The 20,309-nt window shown below is 37.3% G+C and overlaps 1 protein-coding gene across 3 annotated transcripts in view; it reads right to left on the minus strand.

Moving 5' to 3' along the window:
* LOC138743401 (complexin-2) overlaps nt 1–20,309 on the minus strand; it is a 228,586-nt gene that overhangs the window by 18,869 nt on the left and 189,408 nt on the right. For all 3 annotated transcript variants that reach the window (XM_069898744.1, XM_069898745.1, XM_069898746.1), the window contains one exon: nt 863–1,038. In XM_069898744.1, coding sequence (XP_069754845.1) covers nt 863–1,038 — 176 coding nt within the window. The remainder of the gene's footprint in view (nt 1–862; nt 1,039–20,309) is intronic.

The raw sequence follows: 20,309 nt of genomic DNA on the forward strand, positions 1-20,309 counted from the left end.
AAATGCTTCATGTTTTCCGTCATCTTGCCGTGAACCTTTACTGTTGGAGGACAATATAGTGGAGGCAGAGTGCTGTGTTGTAAGGCCTGAAATGTTAGTTATGCTGCAAGACCTACTGAGTTCCTCTAGCATTTCTGCTAGTGTTTTTATTAAATTGGAACTATCTGTGTCTTTTTGATGTTGAGCATCAGGCACCTTCTCTCATATGCTTCAGTGACTGATGGCTTGAAGCTCAGCCTCTGTGCATACACAGACCCAATCATCTGCATAGTGCAGTTCAACTATTGAGGTTCAGATCACTTTGATTCTCCTGTGCAGTTGCAGTAGCTTAAACAATTTCCAATTAGTTCATTTGATTAGCTCTATTCCCATGCAAGGAATTTATGAGATGGTTAGGAATAAAAGAAATGGGATGAACATAAATGAATGGTTGTTCATCAGTATGGATTCAGTGGGCTAAAGAGCCTGGATTCTATTTCTGTGTTGTATCTCTTTATGACTCTATAATGAAGCTGAAGGTCAACATTATGGAGTGAGAGACTACGTGTTGGGGAGTTTTTACAACCTTGAGTATGCAAACATTTAACATGCTCAATGATATGACTTGAACCAGGAAATAAAAGGTAACCCCCTTGAACCCAGAAGCAGAGAATTTCTTCAATATTAAACTTCACTTGCAAATTGATACATTGAAGTTTATACTGAGAGCTCTTATTGTTGTGAATTTTAAATAAATAGATTTACTGCAGAAAAATTAAACTGTTTTCTTCTGTAGTGACCACTCTACCTGTCAATCATATAAATTAAAAACATAATTGAGGACAGTTTAAATAGATGAAGTTGATAAATGCAGTTTGTTTACCTTATCTCGTATTTGTTGTCGTACTTTTTCTCTTTCAGCTTCCATTCTAATATGTTTTTGCTTACGTTCATCTTCCTGTTGACGAAGGGCTTCTTGTCTTTCTTCTTCCTTTTTCTGTGCATCCGGGTCTTTCTCCTCATCGCCCCCCAGCATCTTCCCCATGTCTTTGGTGGCCCCTGCAAGAAACCACAACATTATAATACATCCAAGATGACTGCTGCGAAAACAATGCTGTTGCTTGATTAGATATTCCATGATAAACTTTTGATACGGATGTACCTACTCCAGGAGTTTAGAGAGGAATTAGGTCACATTTGCAATGAACATCCTTGGACAGTTTTGGAGAGGTTTGTGTCAGTGGTGAATTATGCCTAGGATTGCCCTGCCACCACAACTGGTCCAGGGAAGCAGGAGTATCTTTCTGCTGCATTGTCGGGATACTGGCCATGGATTTAGTGGTATCTTAAAAGAGTATTAAAGGTCTTATAGGATCATTGTTTGATACAAAACAGGCCATTGTGATTGGATAGAAAAAAACTGCAAAAATTGTTTACTACGATAAAGTAGTTGAAATGTCACTGTGTGTTGTTTTGAACAGAGGGGCTCCTTCCATAGGTAGCAGTTGCACATTGGTATCTGCCCTTCCTTTGGCAGAAAATTAGAATGATATTTGCAGTTATCCTGAGGCAGAATGATGACACATGATCAAAGTTGTACAAATAGGCAGTACAGTTGGCATGAAGATTAGAGCAACAGCTTTACAGCCCCAGTGATTGCGAGTGGGGTTAGAATCACACACGGACTATAAGGAGTTGGCACGTTCTCCACATATTTGTGTGGGTTTTTCCTGGGGTCTGTGGTTTCCTCCCACCATTCAAAAGGTACCAGGAGTTGGAGGTTAATTGGGTATAAATTGGATGGCACGGACCCATTGGCTGAAATGGACTGTTACAGTGCTGTATGCCTAAATTTAAAATAAATATTTTTGTAGGCTCAACATTCCTGAAAATGTCCACACTTTCATCATAGATTAGACAATCTCTTAAAAAAATATCATTTTCCTTCTAAAGGTTATTAATGAAATACAAAAGTCTGCAGATGCTGTGAAAACACACCAAAATGCTGGAGGAACTCAGCCGGTCTTTTCAGCATCCATGAAAGGCAAAGGTAATATGCTGTCATTTCAGGCCTGAGCACTTCCTCAAGGAATAAGCAGAATAAGCCAAAAGCAGGAAATCTCAGGTGGTCTCAGAATTCAGACAATGCTGACTGCAGAAAGAATCCAGACCGGGGGAAAGAATCCAGACCAACAAAAGGTGTTCATTGGATATGATAAAGGAAAAGGTAAGAATTTATCATGTTTGTGCGAAAGGAGATGGAATGGAAAGAGATAGAGATAGGGAAAGACCACAGGGGGAAAAGGGGTGGAGGGTTTAACAAAAGCCAGTGAGGTCGATATTAATGCCCAGTTGGGTGCTGTTCCTCGAATTTGTGAGTGGTCTCAGTCTAGCAGTACATGAGACCATGGACAGACATGTCAGCAAGGGAATGGTTTGGAGAATCAAAATGGGTAGTCTCCACACACAACATGTGGCCACTGGGAGATCCACGCTATTACGGCAAACAGAGCTGAGGTGCTCAACAAGTGATCTCCCAGTCTGTGTCCAGTCTCTCTAAAATACAGGAGACCCGATCGCTTGTGTCAGGTCGTTCAAGATCTTAACAACATGCAATCTTTCAAAAAAGAATTCCTCTAATGACTGGAGCACACAGCTAGAGAATGCCAAAAGCTGCTGAGATAACCCAGCAAAACATTACTTTGAATCAGGATTCTAATATAAATTTTCAGAAAATTGGGACATTTTCTTCTTCAATCATAGTACTCTGGAGATTTATTTATTACAAAACTGCATAAAAATACTATTTTTAATGAAGAAAATACTGGATCAATTATCTTTAATTGTTGTTTTCAAGTCTATATCTACTCTTCATGCATGCAAATTTGATCATTGCTCATGTTTTTATAATGTGCAAAACAAAATTGAAAATGAACATCTGAACATTTATTTTAATTTTTAAATTTTTACAAACAGCATAGCAACAGGCCATTCTGGCCCATGAGCCAAAGGTGTCCAAATACACTGAATTAACCTGAAAGCCCTTTACGTTTTGAAGCTTGGGAGGAAACTGGCGCATCTTAAGGAAATCCATGTAGTCATGGGGAGAACATACAAATTCCTTACACACAGTGTTGGATTTGAACCTGGGTCACTGGCACTGTAATAATGTTGCACTAACTTGCATAACTTTAACAGCTTCAAAAATCTGCCAAGATATACATTTTACTTCCACTCCGATTTTATGCATATTCCACAAATCAAACCACAATGTAGAATTTAATGATGCTAAAGAAGAATCAATTACTGTTATTGTATTCTAAAAGCTGGCACTGCAAGAAAAAAATGTTGTTTAAACATGTTCAATAATTGATCTATACTTCTCGGTGCGATAAACATGTGAGCTCTAATATCTGAAGTGGCTTTTGCAGTGTGAAATATTCTTCTGCCAGCTTTAATGCCTCAGAGAATAAAATATCCTTGTTCTTGTTTTTAAGTGATTGTGAGTTTCACTAACCACCCACATTCCCATATTCACCTTTATAGCTTCCAACCTTCATTACACTGAATTGGATTATGAATCCTGCACCACGTTTATCTAGGTGAATAATCTTAGAACAAGCTAACTTCTATCAACACTATAAATGTCAACAAGATGTCTCCTCCTCTTTAAGAGTACAGTGATGAAAACAACTGGCAATTTGCCAGTGCTCAAGAAAACCCCAGTAAAATCCAATAAAATTGGCCAATGGAGAACTGTAAAAGCAAAAAAAAAATCAACAGAAGAATTTGTGCACTCCCCCTCCTCTGAATCTTCCCTGTGCCAAATTTTCCTGTGCCAATCGGAGCAGCTTTTCTCTTAGCTCTTGGGTGGTGTGATCTAAGTCAAGACATTCCTGTAACATCATCCATGTTAATATTTGTGTTTGCAATTGGCTGATTGTGTATTGCCAACTTGTGCTGATATTCAGCCTGTATTTCCAAATGAATGTTGTTTAAATGTTTGGACATAAAGCTGCATGTACATATAATTCAACATTTAAATGTATTTAATTGTCTGCAGAATTTGCTCGCTCCTGTTAACATCGACACTTGCATCAATGTTAATTATGATTTTAATGCACCACACTAAAAAAAACATAGACAACACAGTCAAATGCACAATCACATTCGGAGAAAACACTAAAAGTAGGTTTAAACCCATACTAACATCAAAGAATAGTTTCCTGGCCAAGTATTCTTTGGAAAGCAGATTAATACAGGTACAGTTGTTTCTTGACAAAGCAATGCCAGCAGATCAAAGCTTAGTTATTTAAAACTGAATTAAAGTATTATATTTGATAGTAAATGCAAGGGAAGGGATTGGAGGCTGGTGGGAAATACGATAGGATGATTAACTTCTCTTGTATTTTTCAGTGACACAGATCTAGGCTGTTAATTGAAAAGCATCGAGGAGGAGGTTGAAAGTTTGTATATATGTAAATTTGATTGAATGGGTTAACAAATGGGTCATAGTAGTTATCTATGTGTGGCATTCCATAAGTACTCCAATTTTTATGAAGATCCTGGTGCAATTTGAAACAGAGATATCATATGAAAGAAAGCACATTAATAAAACAGTTATCTTTCACCAAAGGATTTGACAGATGGTGGTTTTTGGCTTTGAATCTTCAAACATATGCATTTTAAAAACTCAGTAACTAATGAACAAGATAATTACAAGTCATATTAATGTAACTGTACATTATCAAGGTTGGCTGGTTGGCTCATTTCCTCTACCATCAAAGGGCAAAATTGCAGTGAGATGCTGTCTGTGAGATTAGGCCAAAGCTGTGAACATATTTCAGAAAAAAACATCTTACTTTTAATTCCAGACCTCTTGCAATGAAATTTTGGAAGAGGTTAAGCATATGACAATCTTTGCATACCTGTGTTATATATATTCCAGTTTAATTGCTTGGAATTTGCAGAATTCTATTTGTAATCTTGGGTTTCCAGTATATGGAATGTGAACAGTGCAGCCCTCTCAAGGAAGTTTCTGCTTATTCCTTGAGGAGCAGCTCAGGCCCGAAACATTGGCAATATATCTTTGTCTCCTATAAATGCTGAAAAAAACCGGCTGAGTACCTCCAGCCTTTTAGTGTGTTTTTACGACATTCACAGCGTCTGCAGACTTTTGTGTTTCACACAGTACATCCTCTCCCTGTTGAAATATCAGTAGAACAAACAAGCCAACCACCTAGCAATTTTTGAAGAGCTAAATGTTCCACTAGCCTCAATAAAATATCTCTCCTCTTTTAACCAGCACCCACTCCCTACCACTGCATGGTTTTTGCTCTAAACAATTTGAGCACATCAGTTAACTATCAGATTATCTTTTTTTTCCCTTTGAATTCATGAACCTTTATGACCATTCTGAAAAATCACCATAATTTGCCTATCAAGTTAAAACAATTCTCTGATCATCATGTACAATTTGTGGAAGTTCCCCCGTCATTCATACTGGGAGATTATTTGCCATTCATTCTTTACATTCCACAACGAATGATAGCTTACATTTTTGATGGTCACATTTCTTCTGCTTTCACTAGTAATAGGACCAACATCTTATTGTTACTGGTCTAATTTTAACATGTCTTGGACACTTGACATTTAACAAGTATCCTCCAGATTTACAGAATTTTTTTTCTGAAAAGACAATTATATTTTTAAGGCATTCAGTATGGGGATGAAAGAATTCAGATGCAGTCTGGGCTCAGCCACACTAAACAGGCTCAAACACCGAAGCATCATTACCCTTTGTGTTAGATCTGATTCAGACTGTTTTGCTGGGAAAAATGGGCAGCTGGAACCAAAAGTGGAGTGGAGGATAATATATAGTTCTGATCTGTCCTTCATATGGCTTATTTGTGAAGTGAGGTCATTTGCTTTTCCCAAGAGCTTACATCATCAGTGGAAATTCAAAATATAACAAGCTAAGCTATCACCATAGCAGACCTGAGCTCATTCTCATTTATTTTTTCTTCATTATTTCCTACATGGTCTGTTGTTCAGTTTCAGTTTATCCATTTCCCTTTATTTACCCAGATGCACATAAGCAATCATGTACAACCCTATCCACAGAATCACCTTGAGGACTCTGCAGTCTTCACAATGAACAATAAGGTACTTTGCTCCTGCTTTCTTGCGATGTTTATGTTGATAAATTGTTGCTAATGAAGCAACCTGATTAACTCCAGAACAAAGTGTAGGATTATTTTACTAGCTCTCCAATAGTTCTTAAAATGGAAAGATTAACCTCATTTATTTTTCTCCCTCCAGTATACCACTAATTATAATGAATATTTAAGTAGAATTTTATTTTGGACAAAGGGACATTGAGCTATTTGAAGCATTTGACTGTACTGTATGGTTTAATTAATTCTCTAGATTTATGGTACAAATGGGAGTCAATTTTCAACTCCCAGCCCTACTATTTTTCCTTGGTGAATAAACATTAGCAGAAAAAGAATTAAAATAAAATGTTGCTGATTTTTAACTGGTCCTTAGTTGAAGTGGCTAGCCTGCTACCTGTGACTCAATTTTAATCTGGACATCCATTTTATTCTAACATGATACCGAGTAGAAAAAAAAGTGAATTTTATTTGTATTTGGAAGTGGCACATGACTGCTTTTTCGATCACTGTAAATATCTGACAAGAGCTATATTCGTCACGCTGAGCAATGGAGCACCTCAAGGCTGTGGGCTCAGCCCCATCCTATTACGCTACTGACCCAAGATGCAACATCAGATCTACCTCCAACAGACATCAAGTTTACAGATGATACAACAGTAGTTGGCCTCATTGGCAACAACGATGAGTTGCACTACAGAGAAGAGGTGAAAAATCTCGTGATATGGGGCAAGAATAACAAATCTAAGTTTCAACATGGGCAAAAAAAAAAGATGATTGAGAACTTCAGGTGGACTAGGAACAACCATCCACCACTACATATTAATAACTTGGTAGTGGAGAGAATAGAGAGCATCTAGTTCCTCGGAGTCCAATTAACAAGTGACCTATCCTGGACACACATCTCCTCGCTTGTCAGGAAGGGGCAACATCAACTAAACTTCCTGTGAGGATTGAGGTGGGAAAGGCTACTGGCCACCATTCTTTCAACTTTCTACAGGAGCCCTATCAAGAGCATCTTGGAAGCACCATCACAGAGTGGTATGGTTGCTGTAGAGCACTGATTGGAGGTCAATCAACAGGACCGTAAGAGTGGCACCACCACCACTGAAGTTATCTACCAGGGTCGTTGTTTGAAGAGTGCATGCAAAATTGTTGCAGGTCTCCCCTGCACACAGCATCTTTCAGCTACTCCCATTGGGAAAGAGATACAGGAGTAATAGAGCCAGAACCATCAGGCTGAGAAATTACTTCTTCCTATGGACAGTGAAACTGGTGAATGACTAATTGAACTGCTCATACTAACTCTCTGAGACTCTACTATTTATCAAACAGTATTCGTTTATTTTAATATATATGTATTGCTTGTCTCTATGTGTGTCACGTTTGGTTGTGTGTTTGCATGTTTCTACTATTTTGTCAGGTTGTACTTGTACAATTGGATGATAATAAACAAACTTGAACTTTATAATGAGTTTTGAATAGAGATTTTTTTTCAAACAAGCCAAAGGGAACTGGAAATTATTTATTTCTGAAAGTGTCCATCTTTGTGCCAATTCCCTTTCAGTTGGGCAGTTGGTAAAGTGATCACACATAGTTGGAGTTGTAGAAAAGCCACAGAGGGGTGAGATTGCTTGTAGATATGTTTACATAGCCAGCATCTATCCAATTCAAATGTGGAGTCCTGAAATGCAATGCCCGAGTAAGCAATGCAATTACTATGACCTCTTAAGTTAAACCAGCCTGCAACTTTTATTCTACTGGCTCCATCCAGGGGTTATAGCAGGATGCAGACAAATTTGTTTTTTTTTACAGATAGCTGGAATTAACAGGTTAAGAAAGCAGCGATTTTACAGTCCTTGCACCTCCCCAAATGTACGGTGTGATTGATGTCGCATATTGAAACCTTTTGAGAACAAGCTTGTGACCTTCATATATGGCATGGTTTCTTGTATGAATAAAATCAGAGAATTGTAATGACACAGTAGGACAACATTGTGCCCATGTTAGTTCCCGGTAGAACCATTCTGTCTATCACTTTTTGTGCTTTTTCTGCTCAGCCTGCAACAATTTTCTCTGAAGATCCCTTCAATTTCCTCTTGAACGGGTTGATTGCTTCTGTTTCTCCAACTGCACAAAGGAATTATTTCCAGATCACAATTACTCACCAAGTAAAAAAAAAAATTCTCTTCATGTTTCCCTTGTGGCTTTTACCTACTTCTTTTAATTTTTGTCCCTGGGGACATTTGTACCATAAATGGAAACATTATCAGAATAAGCCATTTTCTTGTATAGCCTTGTCAAATCTTTCAACATTCTTTTCTTCATAACCACTCCATCGAAAGATGGTTAAAATCTCTTATCCCTGTAATTATTCCTGTCAAACCTCTCTGAACCAAAACTAGGACCTTCACGTGCATCAGCAAGTGTGGTAACCAGAACAATTCAATAGTCCAATTGTGGCCTTACTATTGCTCTGTACAGGTCCAATAAAACTTTCCTCCTTATGTACTTTTTTTTAAACAAATTTTGGGATCCTATGTGCTTAATATAATCATTTCAACATCTCTTCCACTTGTGTATCGATCCCTGAACAGCCTTCAAACTTATACCATTTAATCCATATTGCATTCCTTTTTTTCTGACAAAATGTATCAATTCCCAGCTTCCTGAATTCTGCTATCTGCATGTCAGCCCTTCTAGAACTTGTTGCAGAATATGATTATTCTCCCCATTGTCTTCCATTCTTCCACATTTTATGCCTCCTGCATATTTAGAAGAACTGTATCTGGCACGTCTATGTCCAAACCATTGAAATATCTGAAAGGTCTCAGCACAATTCTTGGGAAACACCAGTTTCCCATCCTCCAATCAGAAAACAACCCCTGACCACAACTTTTGCTTTCTGATTCTAAGCCAATTTCCTATCTATGGCATTAGTGAACTTTTAATCTTACAGCCTTCAATTTTGTTCACCAGCCTTTGAGTCAGACTTTAAAAGCCAATTTTTGAAAATCCACAAAAATGACATCTGTACCACTCCCTTTTTCAATATTTTTATAGATTCAATCATGCTTATCAAAAATTTAGTTTTGCCTTTAACAAATATGCTTGGGCCTCTTTTATCACCTCTGACCTCTACAAGTGCCTATTGTTTTCGCTAATTACAGTTTCTCAAAGACAACTGAAGTTAAACTGACTGCTTGTAATTGCTTGGGAGAACTTTACATCTCTATTTGGAAAAAGGCAATTACAATAGCTATTTTACAGCCCTCCTGCCTCTCTCTGCTAACAAGAGAATTCAAAGATCGTGGCAATTGGTACCATCATCTTCCTAACCAACCTGCGATCTGAATATGGTGCCTTACACCATTTACACTAAGCATAGCTAGCCATTCTGCCACTCCACCTTTTCAGTTATGCCATTAATTTATGTCTACTACCTCTGCTCCTACTGAGATTTTGGCAAAAAATTTCTTTGGTAGAGACCCATTTAGCATTCGCATCATGCCCTCTGCTTCTGTGCAGAGATCACCTTCATTACTTTCTATCAAGTTCACACCTCCACTGGCCATGTTTTATGAAGAAATTTGGATTTCTTTGCATGTACTAGTGTTTTATTCTCAGAGACTCTCTCTGCTTGTCTTATTTTCCTCTGGACTTCTGTCTCAGGTTTACACCTTGGTTCTCTTTGGAATTACTGATATAACATCCATCACACATTTTTTTTTTAGATTCTGTCAAAGAGCTTCAGAATAAAAATCAGAATTTATTGTTATGAACAGGTCACAAAATTTGTTGTTTTTACAGCAACATTACAAGTGCAAATATTCATTATAGATGTGTAGAGCGCGTCAAAAGAACCAAAGACTTGTTGATCCAAACCAAGGCTTTTATTAACTAAAAGACTGGAACATATCACATGTAGGTCGACCAGTCCAGAATGACCTGGTCTGGCTATGAGCAACCCTTTGAGACCTGTCAGTAGGTGTGGCTACGCTCTCAGCCAATCACAGTCATCCTACACTACAATCTGTACATATACACATTGGTGATAGAATCTGTACCATCACAAGGTGCAAATATTAAAGCTATTAAATAATGCAAAAAGAAGAGAATGTGAGGTAGTGTCTGTGGCTCATTGTTCATTCAGAAATCTGATGGCAGAGGGGAAGAAGCTGTTTTTGTGCTGCTGGGTGTTTGTCTTCAGGCTTCTGTACCTCCTTTCTGATGGCAGCAGTGTTAAGAGGGCCTGGTCTTGGTGATGAAGGTCATTGAGGAAAGTGGCTGTCTTCTTAAGATACAGCCTCTTGTAGATGTCATCAATGGCCTGAAGACTGATGCCCATGGTGGTTCAAAACTCTCTGTATTCTTTTTCTGTCCTGTACATTTGCACCTCCATACCAGACAGTAATGCTCTCCATGGTACACCTGTAGACATTTGCAAGAGTTGTTGGTGACATACTGAATCTCTTCCATTTCCTCTCAAAGTATAGTCACTGATGAGCCGTCTTCACGATTGCATCGATATGGAGACTCCAGGAGAGATCTTCAGAGATGCTGACACCCAGAAATTTGAAGTTCTCAATCCTTTCCATCTCTGACCTCTCAATGAGGACTGGTTCATGTTCTCCTGATTTCTCCATCCTGAAGTTCACAATCAGTTCCTTTGTTTTGCTAATGTTGAATGCAAGGTTGTTGTTTATACACTACTCAATAAGATGATCTATCTCACTCTTGTATGCTTCCTCATTGTCGTCTGTGATTCTGCCGATGGCCGAGGTGTTATTGGCAAATTTGTAAATGGCATTTGATTTGTGCCTAGTCACAACTGCTTTCTCTTCCGTTCTTCCTTTCCTCCTTGAGTTAACATGTCTAGCCTCAGTCTGGATCTGGAACATCTCCTCTTTAAAATCTACCGACTGTTATCAGAATCCTATCTCTAATTATTTGGTTTCACTTCATCCAAGGCAGATCTCTTCATTCCCTGAAGATTCCCCAATTTAAATATTTCCCATCTGAATTTTCTGTTCACTTCCCCATTAGTAATCCAAGCCTTATGATACAATGATCACAGCCTCCGGAAGTTCTCATACTGCACATGGTCCACTTAGCCCACATTATATCCTAAAACCAAACCAACTTATTTCTCTTTACTGGGTCAGCAATATACTGGATGTTCTCAGAAATCATTGCCGAGAGCGCTTCCCTTTTTTGAGCTCATCAACTTAATGCAGAAACAAAGTGCAATTATCAGCAAATACAACATTTTCTGGCAGCTTCCAAGACTCTTCGATCTAGAATCAATCTTTCAAGTGAGAGGTTTGGTGCTTGGACACAAATATTATTGTAACTCATGAAACAGAGGGCATGCACAAAAGTAAAATTGCCAGATGACCTGCTATGCATGGACAACAGCCTTGCCAGATCAAATAGTGGCTGCCAATTTTATGCGGTTAACACTGATAATGGCACCATACAATTCAGAAAGATTTTGCAGTATGATTCTTCAATCAATTTTGTAGTAATGATGTTTATAAACAAGCAAATTGGCTCTGAAATGTCGCAAAGTGAAATTAGTTTTGATCACAAGAATCAATTGGTCCTCCTGTTGAGTGAGCAAGGTTGCCCACTTGATGGAAGATGCATGTCACACTTGGAAATTAATCCTGGTGCTTCACAGCTTCACTGACTTGATTTTGTCTGGGAAAGAATGCATTTCAGTACTCATAATTAACACCTTTGAATTGAACAGAAAACCACCCGGAGCTTTCTATAATATGTGAGAGAATGAACTTTAGTAGACTCCAAAGATCAAGTTTGGGAATCAAATAAATCGCATTGCTTAGTCTCTTCAGTTCAAGAAACTCAGGTTAATCATAATGGAACCGTGCTGAGTGTAGGGTGGAAGTAGAGGCAGCCAATGAATTTGACATTAGCAAAATTAAGAATCTTGCACATTACCTTCCTTATTTCAGCAAGGTTGATTTTATTTTTGAATGAGAGCATTAAATTATACAGTTAATACTGGACAATGAAGATACAGACAAAAAAATCACCTTAAAATTTTCCTATCATACCATGTTTTAGATATAACCTATCTTTTTGATTTCCTGTCACATTTTGTCTACTAGTATATTGTCCAAACGTACTATACAAATGTTGTCTTAGGCCTGGGCATGCTTAGTCAGTATAGATGCAGACAGGCTATGAAAGCAGCTCACATATACAGATATTGTGCATTACATTGATATAGATTGAACACATGATGATACATGTACATATGATACATATACATGTCCTTCAGGCAATAACATAGTCAGTGTACTTAACAATAGCATTTATTACCTTCAGGAACATTCAATACAACAGAAATATCTCATCAATGTCATGACACCTGCAATACATTCTATTACATTTGTGGTGAATATGCACTTAAGACTCAAAGATGCAGCACAACTGCACTTATTAAGTAGGCCTATGAGCTCTACTTTGGTTGTAAGATGGGTGACCAAGGCAAACCCTGGGCTCCTCACATTTGTTGTGCAACACATGTAGTCAACCTGAGAGCTTGGTTTAGAGGTACTTGGAAATCAATGCTATTTGCATTACCAATGATATGGCAAGAACAGAAGGATCACATGACAGAGTATCTCTTCTGTCTGATTGATGTATCTGGCTTCTCTGCTAAAAATAAGAAAGATATTGAATGTCCCAATCTGCCTTCAGCCATGAGACCAATGTCGCTTGACAGCAGTTTGCCAGTTCTGAAGCCAACAGAGAGCAGGAGCCTAGATGAGACAGATGAAGATGCCACAATGCATGAACCAGATGTGGAAAACGACACTGATCCAGACGTTGAACCATTTATGCCTGCTTATAATACAGTCAGAATGAAATTACCTGGACAAGGACTCAGGTTTATAGAAAGCAAAAGCAGAACTACTTGGTCTAAGACTGCAAGGATGGTGTTGGCTATCACCAAGTCTGAAAATGTCAGTCTTTGAGAGCTATCAAGAACACTTGATAAACGTCTTTATGCAGGGTGACAACCTCTGTTTCTGCACTGACATTGATGTCACAAGTTTGGGTTGTGTGCATGGCCCACATCAATGGTATCTTTTTATAGATTCATCAAAGATAAGGCTAAAATCTGTCCTGTTACACAATGGAAATGTCCACCCTTCAGTACCCATTGGCTATGCAGAACATATGAAAACCCTACAATAGCATGGAACTGTTGTTGAAACTTATACCATACGAAAAGTACAGATGGAACATCTGTGGTGATCTAAAAGTATTGGCACTGCTATTAGGAATCGAGCTTGGATCTAGCAAGTATTGTTGTTTCATTTGTGAATGGGATTACGTTAAAAAGAATTGTCTGTTCCATAAGTATTTAGTTCCAGGTCAGAAAAGTGTAACACAAACTATTTGTTGACCCAACAAAGATATTTCTGGCTCCTCTTCATATGAAACTCAGATTGATGAAGAATTTTGCGAAAGCAATGAAAAAGGAAAGGTGATGGAATTCACGATTTAAGACAAATGTTTCCAAGAATAACTGTTGCCAAGATTAAGGAAGGTACTTTTTCTTGGTCCACAAATCAGACACATTATCAATAGCAGGCAGTTCAAAAATCTGCTAGTGAGGCCAGAGAAAATAGCATGTTGTTGAAAATTTTCTTTGCAACTACAGAGCACCACGAACTACATCCAGCTGACCCAACGTGCTTTAAGCATATAAAACCATAAAGTGCAATATGTCACTGTGGTGATTATGTAATTACACCACTAAGTCACCAGGGGTCAACTCGGTGACCTTGAATATAAAGCAGTCCAGAGCTACAGTCTAGCCTTCCAGGTTCGTCTTGCAGAGAGACAAGACCTCTTAGTGTACATATTAGTTTATTAAAACTGTCTTATACTCGCTCTGCTGGTGTGGTTATTGTCAGTACAGTCATTGAATATTCATTTTCTGCATTCACACATGGATTTCTTCCCTGCAGATTTTGGTGCAGACAGAGATAAACATGGTGAAAGGTTTCACCAGGACATTGCAACCATGGAAATGTGGTATCAGGGCAAATGGACTGACAATGCTAAGTACAAACAAAAGTAAAGTGGCAAAACATCTTTAGGTCAGTTGAAGTAACGCAATGTATCAGCATCATTATGCAATTCTAAATTCAATAAAAGTTCATATGATGTTTCTCCAACTTCCTACATAATATAACAAATTTGAAATTATCTTTATGTTCAGCTTGAATTTTTCTATCATAATCCTCATTTTCTTTCAGGAAGAAAATCTTTTGAAAAAATTGTTGTCCAGTGTAATCTTTGTGACATTGTAATTACTGTAAGTCCATTTATTGAAATATAACCCATTTATCTGATGAATGGTCTTTGAATGAAATGTTAACTTTCTTCTATCACATTACCTGAACTGTTGAGTTGACCAACATTTTCTGCTTTTAACCACATAATTTATTTAATACTTTGCAAATTTTCCATGCTCATCCAGAAAACTTTGGAAGACCAGCTGTGAAATCCTGAGAAAACTTTCTTAAATATTTCTGTGATTTTCCAGTGTTTCCATGATCCCTTTTATTGAAGTTACAATGGATAGCAGAGCTTAACAGGGAAACCTGCTCTTTATCTTAAAGGAACGTAGACTGAACATTTTATAGTAGTGCACTGTCCTAGCCTAATCGTGGTGTGTACATGTTTGTCAGGCCAACAACTATATCAATGTTGCCGTGAATGTAAGATCAATTGAAGCAGGATATTTCACAACACTTTTATACCAGTCATACCAACTGTAAGCAAATTAAGCAAATTTTTAAATCACAGTGATCTAATAGGGTATTTTCAGGCTTTTATTGTTAGAAAAGAGCAAACAACAATCTAATATCCCTTATTTCACTGGTAGCAAAAACCAAGGAATCTATGCACAGAATCGATTATTGCAATTAGTTAAGCACAGTGCAATATTACACTCTAATAACCACTCACACCCCTGCCAGAATAACTTTGTGCCAAAAATCTCACTATGATCTTGATTAATATCCCAGAACTGCAGAATTTTTAATTTAGATTAGCCTGAATAGTTTTAACGTCATTCCTTAGAGTGTCCAATAATTATATTTAGATAATTAAGAATTCTTCACATTTCTCTTGATATTAGAAAATGTCTCTATCAGTGTAGTGTGTATAATTATAATGTACAGTAGTGGTTTTCAAACTGTCCCCTAAACTTACATTCCACCTTAAGCAATCCCTGTGCCATACATGCAATGTGATTAGTAAGGGATTGCTTAAGGTGGTATGTGAGTGGAAAGAAAAAGGGTTTGAAAATCACTGTTTTAATTGTACCTAATGGACTCGTTATGTGCATGGTTTCATAACTCCAAAGGAAATGGGCCAATGACAATTTTTCTCAAGCAAAATATTTCAGTAACAATTGGGTCTAGAGCGGTGGTTCTCAACCTTTGCTTCCCTCTCACATACTACCTTAAGCAATCCTTTACTTATCATAAAGAACATGGCATAGGGATTGCTTAAAGTGGAATGTGAGTTTAGGGGGGCAGTTTGAAAACTACTGATGTAGAACTTTTGGGACTTTCCTAATCATAACAACCATTTGAAAGCTTCCAAAGTTTCTCTACAGCAATTGTGTTCTCTGTTATTTTGTTGCTATTTCCTAATAAAACCCATGCAACATTAGTAACCTAAACAATCTCTACAAAATGTAAATGATTTTGTCTTTAAAGAAATCTACATGACTTGCAACCATTTGACAAATGATTAAATAATACTAAAATATTATAAACCAGAAATTAATGCAGTCATATGTGTGCTTTTCGAATATTAATATAAGATCATTATTCTTTATGAATGAAATGAAGGAATTTCAGAACTTGGGTATTAAGCACAGTATGTTACAGCATGAGGATGATTACCATAGTTCCTCTATCTCACTTTATAATGCAAAATTAATTGCTCAGGGAATTCTAATATATAGATAGAAACAAAATCAACACAATGGGGCTGCCAAGAAGCACTTATGGCCTTCAAGTCAGTTGCAAGGATACTTAAAAAATGCCTGTGTAAGATCTATTAATTACACAAGCTGCTGCAAAAACCTGTTTTTTTTTTTTAAAAATTATACATGATGTTCTTAGAAGCTTTGGAATCTCCTGGCCAAATTTTAACACTGTATTCTACGTAATATTAAAATGAACCTGTAAAAAGTTTGATCTGGACTTGTTTCGGCATCCTGGGCATTAATGCTAAAATCACCATCGTTCATATGTTGCTGTCATACTCAAATTTCTTGAAAATCTCATTTGAAAAAGCTCAAAAGTAAAACATAGCCAAAAGTCTTGAGGTAATAAATTCCCAATCATTTAATACATTCCGTCTTTCAGGTTGAAAAATAAAGCTTCCACTCAGTCAAATACCCTTCATGCACGATAACATGATAAAGAAAAAAAATCCAACTTGTAAAACTGCTTGAGAAAAACAGAACATGACATGCTTGTGACAAGAAATCTGATTCTGGTTCTCATTCCGATATGTTTGAATGAAGAGATCAATAGATAATCCAAAAAGGTTGGAGATTTGATCATTTATTCCTCCACCTTATGTACTCTACATTAGATTTGCATTCTGAATACAATTATCTTGAACTGCAATCAAGCAGAAAATTCCAGCCAACTATAAAAAGTAAATGATACATGATGGTCAGGATTTTCTTGAGAAAGCTGATCATTCAACAACTTTCTGACAGTGATGGCACATGAACCTATTGTAATTTATGGGAATCTGCCCAGTGAACGTGAGGAGGAACAATGATTCCATTCTTTTTATGGATGAAGAATAGCTGCCAGAAACTTCAACAATTTGAAGGTAACTGAGGTAATTGAACATAATATTTTAGGACTTTCTTTTTAAAATTAATGCTGCTGGTTTGTTTTCAATAGTTTGCAAATGCTTCTGAACACTGGAACATGAACATTCAAATTTTTGACAGATGGTTGACCAAAGGCAGGGCTTGAACAGGTGTCCATGACTTTTTTTTTCCCCACAGGATTTCTATGGATGGCGCTTGTTCAGGCTACTGTGAGATGGAATTTACTTATGGATGAGGTGGCTGCTGCAGTGGTTCTTGCCAAGGAATCTGCTCAAAACCAATCAGTCATAATGAGTGGAAACCTATCATAAAGCCCTCATACATGTTGTTAGATGCCATTGTTCCAATCTTTTTTGTTTCAAAGGCTTATTTTGTTCATTAACCCAATTTTAAGCAGAGAACAAATTAGTAACATTAATTTATTCACAATTTAGCACCAAAAAAAAACCATTGAACATGACAGCACAGAAACAGGCCTTATCAGCCCTTCTAGTCTGAGCCAAACATTTTTTTTTTCCTTTTCCCACTGTCCTGCACCCAGTCCATAGCCCTCCATACCTCTCCCATCCATGTACCTGCCCAAATTATTAAGTTAAAATTGACCCTGCATTCACCACCTTGGCTGGTAGCTCATCCCACATTCCCCCCATTCTCTGAAGATGTTCCCCCTACACTTTTCCCCTTTCACTCTTAACCCTTGTTCTCTGGTTTGTATCTCACCTACCCTCAGTGGAAAAAAGCCTATCTACATTTATCTATCCCCTTATGGAAGAAATTGAATTAATGTTGGACTAAGCAAGAGGGCATGACTCCGCTTAATACATGTTATTGCAGGGAATGATTAATCAATAGGGGTCTTCCAAGAACAAACATGTCCAAACAAACTGTTAGATAAGAACAGAATGCTCTCTAACCACCAACCTTTGTGTGTTCCCATGATCATGTTAAACACATCTTTCTGTAAAAGTTGTTTGTCTCAGTAATTTTGTGATCATGTCAAATATAAAAGACTGACTTCTGTAACATGAGATCAGGCGAGATTTGTGCACACACCGGACCTCTGTGGGACACTCCCTCAATAAAGTGGAGGCTTGAATTTTACCACTTGCATTAGTTATTTAATTAACTAAGTCGAGAAGAATTTTCTTGACACCCCCTCATAATTTTAAATACCTCTATCAAATCTCCCTTCATTCTTCTATGCTCCAGGGAATAAAGTCATAACCCGTTCAACCTTTCCCTGTATACTCGGTTCCTGAAATCCAGGCAACATCCTAGTAAATATTCTCTGCACTCTTTCAATCTTATTGATATCTTTCCTATAGGTACGTGACCAAATCTGTGCACAATACTCCAAATTTGACCTCACCAATGTCTTATACAAATCTACCATATCATCCCAACTCCTATACTCAATATTTTGATTTTTGAAGGCCAATATTCCAAAAGTTTTCTTTACAACCCTATCCACCTGTGACACCACTTTCAGAGAATTATCTATCTGTATTCCCAGATCCCTCTGTTCTACCACACTCTTCAGTGCCCTACCATTCACTATGTTAAAGGGTTCAAGCCTGAAATGTTGATTATGTATTTTTACCATTGTTATGTAAAGGACACTGCTTGACCAGCATTGTATTTTTACTTCAACAACAGTGTCTACCGATTTTCATGTTTTACTTTCATTCACCATACATATCCTTTCTTAGTTTGTCCTTCCAAAATGCCACACCTCAGACTTATCTGCATTAAATTCCATCTGCTATTTTTCAACTCATTTTTACAGTTTTTAAAAAACTTCTTTCCTGTCCACAACCCATCAAATCTTAAGAGTCATCTGAAAACTCGCTGATCCAATTTACCACCATATCCAGATCATTGATATAGACGACAAACAACAATGGTCCCAGCACTGATCCCTGAAGCACACCACTAGTCTGAGAAGCAATCATCCATCACTACTCTCTAGCTTCTCCCATCCAGCCATTGTCGAATCCAGGTCACTACTTCATCAAGAATAACCAGCATCTGAACCTGCCTGACTAACTTTCCGCGTGGGCCTTTGTCAAAGGCCTTACTAAAGAACATGTAGACAACTTTCCTGGTAACATCCTCAAAAAATTCATAAGATTGGTTAAACATGACCTACCAGCAATGTTGACTATCCCTTTTCAGCTTCTGGCTATCCAAATAATTGTATATCTGATCTTTATCATCCAATTAATTTGTTGCTTTAAAAAAGATGGACTTTTTCTCTTCTATATCATTGAGGTGAACAAATTTTTTGAGGCCAAATTAGTTGAATTTTTTTTAATGAGATCCCTAATGTAGAGCAATGCAAAATCTCTTTGGGAGTTGGTGATATGAATTTCTAAAATACTTTTGATACATTTGCTTTGAATAGTAAATTAATTTATTTTTTGAAAGAAGATAATGAATACGAAGCAATGCAGTTTTTTTTCAATGTTGGTCTTGTAGATTTCCAAACTGTTCTTGAGAAGGATACACTAGCCTTGGAAAAAAAACGAAGTGCAGTTAGATTGTGTTTGTAAATTGTGCTCCTACCCTTCTACTTTATAAACCCTTCTATTTCATCTGTATGTTAGAGTTGGCTTGTTAGACAGCTCGCAAAATAACCTTTTGCACTGTAAGAGGTAAATAATGTGACAAATAAACTTAAAACTTAGATGAAATGCTGGAGATATAATGCAAGGTTTCCAGAATTAAAGTTACACTGGACAACAAAGATTTTTGCTTCCTGAACACTATTGGCTGTATTTTATGCTGTTGATCCTGAAAGTTAACAAAATGTTTTGATCACATAACACTTTTTAGATATAATCTATTTTTGTGGCTTCACGTTATATTTTAAGTCAACTTCAAGCATACAAGGCAATGAAGTGCAACGTGTCATTGAAAAATTCATTTTCGACATTTGCATTTGGACTTAGTCCCTGCTGATCTTGGTTTTACTGGGATGTTGCGACCATGGAAAAGTGGTATCAGAGCATCTATCAATGCTGGTCAAAAATTGTTGGCCTCTAACATGAGAGGCCTCAAATGCTGAGTACAAATGAAACAACATTTTTAGGTCAGTTTAACTAATATAATGTGTCAGCATCATTACGTGATTGAACATGCTAAATTCAAGTAAAGTTAATTTAATGTTCCTCTTTCTCCAATTTCCTAGGTGATACAGCAAATCTGAAATTATCCTTGTGTTCAGCTTGAAGTTGTCTCCC

The sequence above is a fragment of the Narcine bancroftii genome, chromosome 9 (genome assembly GCF_036971445.1).
Source record: "Narcine bancroftii isolate sNarBan1 chromosome 9, sNarBan1.hap1, whole genome shotgun sequence".
NCBI lineage: Eukaryota > Metazoa > Chordata > Chondrichthyes > Torpediniformes > Narcinidae > Narcine > Narcine bancroftii.